Source organism: Lutra lutra, chromosome 3, assembly GCF_902655055.1.
Source record: "Lutra lutra chromosome 3, mLutLut1.2, whole genome shotgun sequence".
NCBI lineage: Eukaryota > Metazoa > Chordata > Mammalia > Carnivora > Mustelidae > Lutra > Lutra lutra.
Genome location: NC_062280.1, coordinates 132,293,326 through 132,306,637, shown reverse-complemented (window position 1 = coordinate 132,306,637; position 13,312 = coordinate 132,293,326). Strand labels below are relative to the sequence as shown.

Here is a 13,312-nt window from a genome sequence, read left to right as displayed (position 1 = left end):
TGTTTCCGCCCAGAGGCTGTCATGATAAAGTTTATTATCAGTTACTGCTTTACAAGTATAAAATAAGTTAAGCTGTCATATTTTTCTCAGGCAAAGATCCTAAGCTGTCAGAGAATGTCAATTTTAAATCTGACATAGAGAAGAAAATTATCTGTTATTCTGACCTCTAATTTCTTGACATTTTAATGCCATAATTGCTGTGGTTAGTGCTGCTTCATGAGTTCACCTGTCAAGGAAGAATGAATCAATAACCTTAAGCCATTTCTCAAATTTTAGCCCTGACTTCAAAGCTCAAAGTAATACACAGATTATAGGAGATACATATATTTTTTTCACAAGAGACATATTGATATTCATATATTAAATATTTATTGTTTAAATCAGTGTTTAATTTAAGCATCCAAAAAATCACCTTCCTTAGGCTAGTTGGGAGTTCAGTATAAGATAACTATAACCTGGGGCGCCTGGGTCGCTCAGTGGGTTAAAGCCTCTGCCTTCAGTTCAGGTCATGATCCCAGGGTCCTGTGATCGAGCCCCACATCGGGCTCTCTGCTCAGAGGGGAGCCTGCTTCCCACTCCCTCTCTGTCTGCCTCTCTGCCTACTTGTGATATCTCTCTCTCTGTCAAATAAATAAATAAAATCTTAAAAAAAAAAAAAGATAACTATAACCTTCCTCAGGTTTTATCTAGGTGAAATGTAATGATCTTAATATTTAAAAGATACAAAGACAAACATTATCAAATAAAGGAAATTCATTAAGCTAGATAAGAGGGCTAACATTTTGAATACTGCTTTTTCCAAGAGTTTGTGTCCAACCATTTAGGTAGGTATCAACTTTCACAAGTCATGGTACCATAGCTAGTCCTCTGGGATCTCAACAGTGATGTTTTCATAAAAGGTGCTGTGCCTCCTAGAGGGCCTCCTCACTGGGAAAATGTATATGTTAAGGGGATGTAAATGGCTTCCAAATAAGGAATATACTGCACTTCATTCCACGTTATCTACATTATCTACAGAGTTCTCTTGGGTGACAGTAGATGCTAAACACTTCTCAGGTTGGCAAACATATGTCATGTATTATTATTTCTTCTTTATAGAGAGAGCACTTGATGTAGAGGGAGATCAAACGTCTTGGCCAACACTAGACCGCTTACAGATTTTAGGTGGGTTCCCATCTATGTGGATTCTTAAATGATAGTGCAGTACTTTTTTTTTTTTCCCCCACAGAATCTCAGTTTTAATTACTAATATGGTAAGAATGGAGAGCTATATCTCACTCAAGCCTTGAATGAGTGCAGGACGTTTTTGAGAATATGTTAGGTTTCTGGGGTAGAGGAGATAAGTGTGGGGAGTAGGAAGAAGGACAGTTAACTCATGTCCCTTGTTACCATTTAATCTTCTGTGGCTACAATGTAATAAGCATTTCTTAGTGGTCTTAAGGAGATAAAGTATCTTCCTAAGCAGTCTTGAGTTGACAAAGGTCCACACTGTCAGAGCAAATGTCTCTCTGTGCTGGTGTGTGCTTGGGGCTCTGCCGGCTGGCTGAAGAAAGGTAACTGTGTTTCAGGTGTGTGCTCCCTAAGGGAGTAATCTGAGAATGGATATCAGGGTTTTTGGGTCAGGGAGGCAGGCGAGGAGCTGGGGTGGAAGGACATATCTATCACAGAATGCCTCTGGAAGTTTCTCTAGTGGAACCTCCATATTCAGCAATTATGTGCTCAGAATAAGAATGCTAGAAGGAGAGAGTCCTGAACTCGGGCCGCCTAGTGCTTGGCAACTGGCCTCACTATGAGGAAATCAGGAGCAGTAACATATTGTTCAGACCATCTTTATAATAAGCGAACACCATGGCTGAACCACTCTCATCCAATAAAAACTTCTTTAAAATTATACAATTTCATGTAGTATTTCATTGGGAAGTCCTATAATTTGATAAGTAAGGCCCATGCATAGTTTTTTTCCCCCACTGTCCAAAGCAAGGGTGTGAAATTTTACAGAAGCAGGTATTTTTATAGAATTCAAATAATAAACACAGTATCTATGTAAAGAAAGTCTCAATTCTAATTCCATTTTCTTTTTATTCCCATTTATCATTTTACTCACTCTCATATAAATATTAAAAACCTGCATATGTCTGTCAACTGTAATGCTGTCTTGCACTTTCATTACATACAGTATGCTTAAAAATTATATTTTCCCCGAGAGGATTAATTGCAACTTTCTTTACAAGGACAGAACTCTATATTGGATAAAAAGGTATGATCAGCTATTCAGAAGTAAAAAGGTTTATGGTATTTAAAAGTCAAAAACCAATTTGGAGGTGGTCTTGGGATAAAAGGATAAGCTTACTCCAATTGTTTTTTTTTTCTGATTCTAAAGGTATTGGTTCTAAAAGGAGAATATAATTTGTAAGGTGTTTACAGAACTGGGCAAAGGTGTATTGTGAAAAAAGTAATTAAGCTCAGAATGATCTTCTATAAAATAATCTGATTACAGTTTGTACAGGGGTTACTAAATCAGGCGAGTGTAATGGTTTGCAGAGAAAATCCCTTTTTTCACCCATGAATTTCATAATACCTGTCTTCTCTCTCATTCATTCATTCTGCATCTCTGCTCCCTTCTTCCAGCTTCAGGCACAATCCATTTCCTCACACACACAACATGATATAACACTGTACCTAATGACAGGCTTACAAAGTGTTCTCTATTTAGCCCTAAGAGTCCAATGAGCACCGATCTCAAGTCTATCTCCTCTCTTCTTCCCTGCTTGAAGCCATACAAATGGAGCCATTTTGTTTTTGTAGAGGTATGTAAGAAATAAGTTTATAGATGTAGATTTTTCTTGTAGAGCTTTACTTCCCAGATCTACAAGTTTTCCACTTCTAAAATTAGAAGTAAAAAAATAAAACAAGCATTCCACTGATGGGAAATGTAGACACGATTGCTTGTTTTGCACCCAGCAGATGGCCACTATCGGGGGAATGGAGGCTGGGATGTGGCTTCCTAGCAGCGACAGTTACCCAGCAGCTGTTGCTCCTTTAGTCTTTCACCTATCTGAAGTCATTTTGTGCAGTGGGGAAGTGATTTAAGTAATATTTTATATGAATATTTTCACTAAAAATACTTATGCACATAGTAGAGCACATAATTCCCAACTGTTAGCTATAAACTTTCAGGGTAAGAACATACAGGAATAAAAATACTCTACCCTCATCTATTTTATTGATGTATTTTGGAGAACATTCTGGAATAAAATACTATACCCTCATCTATTTTATCAGTGCATTTTTGAGCGTTCTATCTGGAACTCTGTAATTTTGCTTTTATTAAGAAAATACATACTAGCAGCTTATTTTAATGTGAACAATTCTTTTTCAAATATTCAACTAGGTTTCATTAATAACATGCACAGAGCATTAAGCATTTTAATGAAGATGCTGAAATAAAACAAGTAAAATAGGAATATTGAAGTGCATTACATGTGTCTATAATTCAAAAGAAAAGAACAAAGCAGTCTCATTACTTGGTTTTGACATATAATATTCATTTTCCTACATTTGTCGAAACCCTGAAATTTATGTTTTATAAAAATTTGTGTTTAAAGGAAATTTACAGAGAAAGAGATGGAAAGCCAAATTTGTGTCTGAGAGATGAGAGAAACTTTTGGAATAATATGGAACTTAACACCTACCTCCCTGAGCACAGGGTCAGTGATGCTATCCAGGTTCACAGAGCCTTCATAGGTTAAGTAGTGAAAAACATTCAGAGCACGGACGGCTTCTGGTCCTCGCTGTTTGTAGCCAAATATAAGGTCAATCCACTGATGGAGTTGGCAAGAAACAAATTCACTTTCCAGGGCCTGCAATGAATGAGTCAAGAAAGATATAAGAGACTGTACAAACTTAGCAAATCTCCCTTTTTCTTAATTTGAAATACTCTATATAAAGAAGTACCATATGCTCTTTGCATTACATATATTACACATATATTTTATCTGCATGTATTAGATGTCCGGTTCCTAGAAATGGTAAAATAATACAACACAGACCCGACTGAAAATTTTCTTTCAAAATGCTTAACTTTCTTGTGGCTCCATTATGTATAGGACATGATTTTTAAACATTACATAGATTTCTTAAAAAGACACATTCAGGGGCGCCTGGGTGGCTCAGTGGGTTAAAGCCTCTGCCTTCGGCTCAGGTCATGATCCCAGGGTCCTGGGATTGAGCCCCGCATCGGGCTCTCTGTTCAGCAGGGAGCCTGCTTCCTCCTCTCTGCCTGCCTCTCTGCCTGCTTGTGATCTCTGTCTGTCAAATAAAAAAAAAATTATATAAAAAAAAGACACATTCATGTTTTCAACAAAACTAACTTGAAGTACCTGTTTTAATTTTACAGTAATTTCATTTCTCATTTTTAAATAATTTCATTAGAAACTTTGATATACACTTATTTTCCTGCCTAAAGTCTTCAAATGTAATGCTAACTCTACTAAAAGGGGATGCCTTCTCTTGGCTACAAATGAACTCTTGCTTTTACACAGCCTAGGAATCACTGGGCAATTTTACATGTTGGCTAGCTAGTAGGAAATGAATGCAAATTACTGACAGTCAATGACCAGACTAAGCTTCCATAAAGAGTCAGAAAAAAAAGAAGGCCTTTTCATTGCGTAAGAAACATCATAAGCTTCCTGGAGGTATCCTGACATGTAGGCACGGAGTTCTGTTCATATCTGTGACATGAGCAGTGTCGGTCACTTTATGGCCCTCTATGCCTCTCACTTACTACATCCACTTGTCATCAATTTCTTAATGATTTTAAGAGCACACTGATTTCAGCAACATGAACAAGAGCTATAGAGACAGCTTCTTAAATTTCAACTAAGTGTAGCATATTAAGCAATTTTCTAAATTACAGCTGTAACTAAATATGTGAATGAAGTCATTCTATGGCTTCATGACCCTGATTTCTAAGGCATTGACACCAATTTGGAATAACTTAATTAATAAATGATTTCTTAAATCAGCCCTCTGATAATTTCATTTGATTTTTTAATCTACAAAATGTCCGAATGATACTTTGTAACTTTTCCTGTGATCATATTTTACTAGTAATTTTATTTCCCTCAACTTCTTGATTGACCTCTTTCAAAAGTTTTGGTATTTTACTTATACCAATTACTGTGGATGTTTCTCATTCAGAAATATAACAGGCTTTATTAAAGGTAGTTTCTGTACTAAAACTAAACATAATTCTATATTCTCTATCTTAGTGGTATTGATATAACAGTTCAGACTAGAATATAGGGAAGAAGACTAAAATATAAGAACGAGGTTGGTTAAAATTCTGTATCTATTATGTCAATACTGTTGATTTGGTCGATGTGTATAAATGATTCTATACATGCAGTGTAACTAGTTGATAAAGAAAAAAGTCAGTCTAATTATTTAGTAATGTTTTCAGTCCTCGGTACAATAAATGAAAGGACAAAAACAAAAAATTATGAGTAGCTATTGTCCAAATGTATTCATGGGAATTCAAAATAGTGAAGTCAGATACGCTACTTAAAGAAGATTTTAGGGGCACCTGGGTGGCTCAGTCGGTTGGGTGACCGACTCTTGTTTTTGGCTCAGGCCATGATCTCATGGGTTGTGAGATCTAGCCCTGCCAAGGGTGACCTGTTCACCAAGGAGCTGGCTTGAAGATTCTCTCCCTTCACCCTTCTCCACACTTGTGGCATGCTCTCTTCCAAATACATAAATAAATCTTTAAAAAAAGAAATAAAGGATGATTTTACCAACACCATCACATAATCAGTTAAGCAGCAACCATTTCAAATAAATTGTATTGGTACCACTAGACATATTTGGAAAGTACTGATGAAACTTACTATTATTCTGTTACAGTAAAATAATTATTGACTAAAAGGCCAAATGTAGTTGTGAGAGGTAGAGGGAATAATAATTTTCACTAATTTGAATTTTAAAAATCGATTTGTTCTCTTTTATCTCCATCTACTACTTTCACTTCCCTTCTCCACCAGAAGCAGTATCTGTAATATGTTTGATGTTTCTCCTTTTGTTTGCCTGTGTTTTTATAAAATATTACTCCTTATATGTACGTATACATATTATGCATGTCTTTTTGATTCATAGAAACGGTACAGGGTTATAGATTTCACTTAGTTTCTTACTGTTTCCATGTAGCATTGCTTTTGAAGATCAGCCCAGGTCCCTGTGTGTATATGAAGTCCACTGTGCACAGAGCTACCCCCAGCAATGGGCACTAGACTGTCTCTAACTCCTTCAGACACAATGCTGGACGAATGTCCTCTCTTGCATCTCATTTTGGATCTTGGTGAGAATTTCTTTGGGACTCATCATCTGGAGTACGACTGCTATGTCACTGTAGTGGATGTGTACAGACTTAAGGACCCAGAAGTCAGTAGGGCTCAGATGCTCAGGATGGCTGCCCCTGCCTCCACTCCCTCCAGCAGTGCATATAAGGTTCTATATGTCCACACCCCCATCAACTCTTACTATTATCCAGGTCTCTAATTTAGCCACTGTAAGAGATATGAAACAGTATCCCATTGTTTTAATTTACAGTTCTCTAATTAATAAGGAATTTGACATCATTTTAATATAGCCATTTGGATTTCCTCTTCTGTAGACTTCTTGTTCACATACTTTGCTCATCATTTTATGGAGGGTCCTGTCTTCGTGTTGTTACTTTGCAGAAGTTCTTTATATATTTTAGGTAATAGTTCCTTGTTGGTTTAAGACATTGCAAATACATCCTCCAAATGTCACATGTCTATGAACTTTATCCATGTTGTTCTTTGTTAAATAGAAATTCTTAATTTTGAGTTCATCAAATTTTTTTCTCCTTATTTTTATGCTCTTGGGATTTTGTTTTGAAATTACAAAGATAACTTTTTATAATTTGAGGTATTGGCTTTACATTTATGGTTTTACTCTCCAAATCTTGATCTTTAGTAGATCTAGAGTCTACTTTCACTCGTATGTGGTATTAAATAGGGATCCAGTATTATTTTTGTTTATGTAGAAGTCAGTTTTTCCAGTACCGTCTATTAAACAAACACACCTTTCCTCAGTGGTATATGATGCCATCTTTAGTGTGTGTATATTTGAAACAAAGATATAAAACTGCTAGGGTTTACAGATATGATAATCTACCTAGAAAAAGCAATACAATCAGCAGTCAAATTATTAGAACTAATACAAGGGTTGCAAGGTACCCTTTTCTTTCTTTCTCTCCTTTCTTCCATCCCTCTTTCCTTCCTTCCTCTCTTTTCCCCATACATCCATCCATTCGGATATGTATGAGTCTCTAGGTCTTTCCACTCTTTTTATTTCTTTTATCTTAGTTATCTTTATTTCTCATGTATCTTTACATTTGGTGGATTTCTTTTTTTTTCAGTCAATGCAGCTATTTCTGGACCTTTATTTTTCCCTGTAACTTTTATAATAAGTGTACATAGATACATCGTAATTGTTTTGGGGAGTCCAATAAACTTATGGATTAATTTGGGAAAACTGATGTTAGGTTTTCCCATCCAAGGTCCTAGAATGTCTCTCTACTAATACAGATTATTTTCTATGTTAAAAATTAGTATTTTCTTGGGATGCCTGGGTGGCTCAGTCATTAGCGTCTGCCTTCGGCTCAGGTCATGATCCCAGGGTCCTGGGATGGAGCCCCACATCAGGCTCCCTGTATGGCAGGAAGCCGGCTTCTCCCTCTCCCACTCCCCCAGCTTGTGTTCCCTCTCTTGCTGTCTCTCTCTCTGAAAAATAAATAAATAGATCTTTTAAAAAATTAGTATTTTCTCCATAAACGATATGGGAATTCTTGCTTAATTTCCAGACAGTCCATAAGTTTTGATGTAATTATAACATTTCTAAAATTACATTTCATATTTGGTTACTAATGATGTAAAAAAATGCCATTGATTTCTTTAAGGTGATTTTGCTTCAGGCAAGTCTTATTAGTTTTAACAACAATTTCTTTTTTTTTTCTTACAGAATTGTTCTTAACTTTGATGACTACATTAAACAATAGTGGTGATATGAAGCATCTTTGTCTTTTTCCTAATCTTAACAATTAGTCTTTTTGTAATACACATATATACACACAAATTTCATACATGTTATATATATATATATACACATACACACTTACACATTACATGTGTACACACTCACAAATATTATATATATACATATATGTGTATATTTATGTATAATTGTACACATATATGTATATATGTGTGTGTATATATATATATATATAAAATTTGGGGGTTAGATAATATTTAACTACTTTTGGAATCAAGATCACACTAGCCTCATGGATGGCTTGCCATGTTTTCTGCAACTACTTTCTAAGAAATGACTTTATTATCTCTTAAAAATTTGGGAGAATTTACGTGTAAAATAATATGGCCTTTGATAATTTGGAGATGGGAAGATTTTACCATTTACATTTCTTTAAGGCTTTTAAGTCTATTTCTTTTGGTGCCAATTTCAACATTCTCTATATTTTTCTCAGTATGTATTTCATCTCAGTTTAAAAAATTATTACTTCATTCTTGTTTACAACAATCTTTAATTCCATTAAAAAAATCTCTAAGTCTATAGTTATTTATCCTACCCCAGTCTATATGTTAGACAGGCAACAGAGTGAGTCACTGAACAATTAATTGTTTAAATAATTTTGCCCCAGCTTTTTTGGGGGGATTATAAAATTAAATGACAAAGAAACAATAAGATAGCAGATTCAATAGATAATGTCTTGTAGATTGCCTGTCTTGCTAGTCACTATGGGGAGAGAAAAGAAAATCCAGTTAGAACATCTAAAAGTCAACCCTGGTTCTAAATCAAATGCATACCTGAGAAGTGAATTTTAGATAGCCCGTGACAAAAGCATAAAGACCTATCTCAAGCTAAAGGCTGACACTGAGGCTTAACTATATTCTAACCAGTATCAGTCTATTACTAAATACATGCTATCTGCTTATTTGTTCTTTACAGAAGTATCTTTTCTCGTACAAACCTATTTTGGACTCTGAAACAAGATTTTATTGCAAATACTTACAATGGAAAAATATAAAGAAATACTTGATTACTAAAGCTATTAGGGTTATAATGGTCTTAATAGCTTTCTTTACCCTCTACTTGCATATCTAAAAGCAGAAGCAATTGTTTTAAGCCTAGATAAACCAATTCCCAATCCATAATTCTACCCTGGGGATCTGGGAGGAAGGAAATAAAGAGTGAGATTTAAACTAGAGAGGATACCTCTTAGATGGATAATAGTTACCTAATTCTAATTTCCATGTTGTCTCCTGGGTATTCTGGAGATAGGTTTAGGATAAAACATCTCCGAACTTATGAAAAAGGAAACTAGGCTGGGGTATAAACTCTGAGGAAAGAAAATTTATTTCTCCTGAATTCTTTTTATTTAGGAATAATGAATTTCCATCTCCTCTTCTAGATTAGAGCAAGAATATTTCCAAGCCTTTTCTCTTACTGCCTCAAAAATTTGCTTTTGATATTGGAAAAATTTTCTAAAGAGAGTTGCATGTAGTCAAGGGGACAACCAGAAATCATAGCACGACTTTTTCTGTAGGGGGACTTAAATTATTCTGGACTTTCTTTCTTTTTTTTTTTTTTTTTAAGATTTTATTTGTTTATTTGACAGAGATCACAAGTAGACAGAGAGGCAGGCAGAGAGAGAGAGAGAGGGGGAAGCAGGCTCCCTGCTGAGCTGAAAGCCTGATGCAGGACTCAATCCCAGGACCCTGAGATCATGACCTGAGCAGAAGGCAGAGGCTTTAACCCGCTGAGCCTCCCAGGCGCCCTGGACTTGATTTCTTACTGGATGTTTAACCCAGGGGATTCTTCTCCTGTCCCATTAGCCCTACCCTGGTCTTAGCGGTCATTGTTCTCTACATGGGTGACTCCAATACATCTCAACCTCTCTCTCTAATCCAACCCATCTTGCACCCTGCTGGGGGAACAGACTTCTGAAACCATCACACTCACATTATCCTCCTCTATTTCAAATATCCTAAGGTTCCTCCTAACAAAACACATTAGGGTAAACTTTACCTGACCCCTAAGGCCTTTTCAAATCTTGCTCCCACCTTCCCCCACTAGTTCTTAGGACTTCCTGATATACCTCCTTGGCTCCAAGGAGCACTGACAATTCAGTTACCAGAGCAGACCAGCTCATACAACCTTTGAGTCTCTGTTGCTCCTTTATCCCCTTTGAAAGCATTTCATCCTCCTGCTTCTTTTTCAGGTCTTACCCATCCTTCTTACTCAACTGCAAGGTTTGTTTCCTGAGTTCTCCAGCTCACACTCTATGAATTCTTCTATGACTTTCTATGACACTTGAAAGCCGTACCCTCCTGTTTAATGGAGTAAGATAATGTATACACATTTACTTGTGAAAATCAATTTGCATATAAATTGGAAAGTGCTATACAAACAAATGGGGTTATTACCAATTAGCACTTGTTTCAAACTGGCAACACTGTATCCTCAATTAGAATATAAGCATTTTGAAGATAGGGATCATATCTAATGCTTCTTTTCCATTTGTCATAGCTCTTAACCTAGTATTAAATAATAAATATTTAATAAATATTATTTGTTAATTAATTAAGCAATGGGAAAGATATGTTGGTAATAAGAAGGAAGAAACGTCAGGAGTGGTAAAGAAGCTCATTCATTCATTCAGCGAATATTGAGTGAGCATCTGTTATGCCCTGACACTATTCTAGATTTTAGGGTTTTGACAGTAAATAAAAGAAACCAAGATCCCTGCTCAGCAGTGTTTACACTGTAGTGGGGGGAAATCGACACAACCTCAGATAATTAGTAAGCTACAGAGTATGTCAGAAGGTGGTTAAGTGCTAAAGAAAAAAGAGTAAGGTAGGAAAGAGAGTTAAGGAGTATGTATGGATGGATGGGGGGTGTGGACTGTTAATTTGGCGGAGGTGGTCAGAGAAGGCTTCTTTGTGTTTGTGACAATTAAGGACCACAATGAGGAAAGGAACTACAAAGATATCTGGGGGAAGAGGATTTCAAACCGAGGCCAACAGCCATTCATTCATTCATTCATTCAACCCTAATCCATTCATTATGAAGCATCTATTATGCGCTAGATAGTTATTTTAGGCACGGAGATACTATGATAACCAATACAAAAGCTCAGATCTCTAGTAGCATGCCCCATTGAAATGCAAATAAACAAGGTGAAAATACTCTAATCTCTCTCCAGCCCCAAATTACTATCTACCCCAGAAACTAGCCTAGAAGAATACACAGATGAATAAGGATTCCATGTCCTCAAAAATATCAGTCTAGTGGGAGATAAACATGGCAGCTTGGGCTTTTCCTGGGCTCAAACTCTAAGCTGACAATAGGCACTTAACACCCAACCCCATCCCATTTCTAGCAGAAATTACTAAATATAATGATGCATCTCCACTGCTTTATCCATCACCACTCTACACACTTGTCCCCTACCATTGACTTGCCTGTATAAGACTATGGAAATCTGAGAGAAAATGGTCACAGCTAGGAAGCTGCTGAGAGAGGCTATTGGCTTGAACTTTGTTATTTTTAAAAAATTATTTTTCTTTAAAAAATTTTTTTTAATTTAAATTCAATTTAGTCAACATACACTGCATTATTAATTTCAGGGACAGAACTTATTGATTCGTCAGTTGCATCTAACAGCCAGTGCTCATCACATCATGTGCCCTTCTTAATGCCCATCCCCCAGTTACCCCACCCCCACCCCCACGTCCCCTCTAGCAGCGCTCAGTTTCTTCCCCATAGTTAAGAGTCTCTGTGGTTTGTCTCCCACTCTGTTCTCATCTTATTTTACTTTTTCTTCCCTTCCCCTACATTCATCTGTTTTGTTTCTTAAATTCCACACAGGAGTGAAATCCCATGGTATTTGTCTGACTGACTTATGTTGCATCCATGTTGTTGCAAATGGCAAGATTTCATTCTTTTTTGATGGCTGAGTAATATTCATTGATTAACTTCTTACTAACTTCACTGCTACCACCCTGGTCCAAGCCACCATCACCTCTCATAAAATCTGCTATCAGATATGCCTGATTCTACCCTGTGCCTCAACAGTTCATAACTACACTGTAGCCAGAAGGATCCTTTCAAAATGAAGTAGGATCATGGCGTGCTTCTGCTGCAACACTGCGATGACTCTCTATTTCACTCAGAGTAAAAATGCAAAGAGCTTACAATGGCCTTCGAGGCCTTCTGTGATCTGGCCTCATTGCTGTTCAGTCTTCTATTAGGTGCCCCCTGCTCACTTCACCTCAGCTCCCTGCCTTGCTTGGGAAGCACATCCCTGCCACAAGACCTTTGCTCCAGATGGTCCTTCTGCCTGCAATCGTCTCTCCCTAAGACAGTCACTTGGTCCACTCTCTTACCTCCTTCCAGTCTCACCTCCTTCCAGTCTTTAATGCAAATCTCACTTCCACAGTGAGGGGATCCTGGCCACCTACTCTTGTATTCCTGACCCCCTTACCTTCCACTACTTCTTTTTTTCCATAGTATTGATTAATTTCTAATATACTATGTATTTTACTTATGTATTATTTTATTGTCTGTTAGATCAAAAGTAAGCTCTATGAGGTCAGGGATCTTTGTATGTTTCACCCATCTACTCCAAACACATGAAACAGCATCTGAAACACTCAATAATTACCTGTTGAATGAATGGATTATAGCACCTATCAGTGTTTGCTGGCACTGATGTGTACTTGTCAATGTTCCTACTAGAGTGTGAACTCCTGAGGGCCACTCACTGTGTTGCTCATGCTTGGGTTTTCAGAGCCCCAAGCAGTGTGAACTGTGTACCAGGCCCTTCATGACTGGGATAAAAGAAGGAATGTCTCTACTTGAGTTTTCTTTCGAGTGGAATCCATGTTCAAGTCTTCTTTGTGTCTTCCATAATGCCTTCCTCAGAGCTGGTTCAAAGATTTGTGGAATAAATAAATCCCCAGTTTCAGAGATAAGGAGGACCCTGAAGCTCCACTTATATTAAGGGGGTCTTAATATAGTGTGTCCAAGGGGTCGCAGCTGGCCTGTGGCAGAGCAGGCACGTAAGCACAAGAGCTCTGTTTCAGGAATTTGAGTTTGCCGCAGAACACTTCCACAAGTTCTCATTTCCTGAAAATTCTTTTCAGGGCAGGGTGTGCTTTTTAGTATAAAGATATACCCCAAATGCAAATTGTTACCTATCGAAAAG

The 13,312-nt window shown here is 37.0% G+C and overlaps 1 protein-coding gene across 13 annotated transcripts in view; it reads right to left on the bottom strand.

Annotated features, from left to right (window-relative positions):
- The window catches only part of NBEA (neurobeachin), a 677,938-nt gene that overhangs the window by 37,856 nt on the left and 626,770 nt on the right, over nucleotides 1-13,312 (bottom strand). For all 13 annotated transcript variants that reach the window (XM_047723145.1, XM_047723148.1, XM_047723152.1 and 10 more), the window contains one exon: nucleotides 3,693-3,860. In XM_047723145.1, the coding sequence (XP_047579101.1) occupies nucleotides 3,693-3,860 (168 nt within the window). The remainder of the gene's footprint in view (nucleotides 1-3,692; nucleotides 3,861-13,312) is intronic.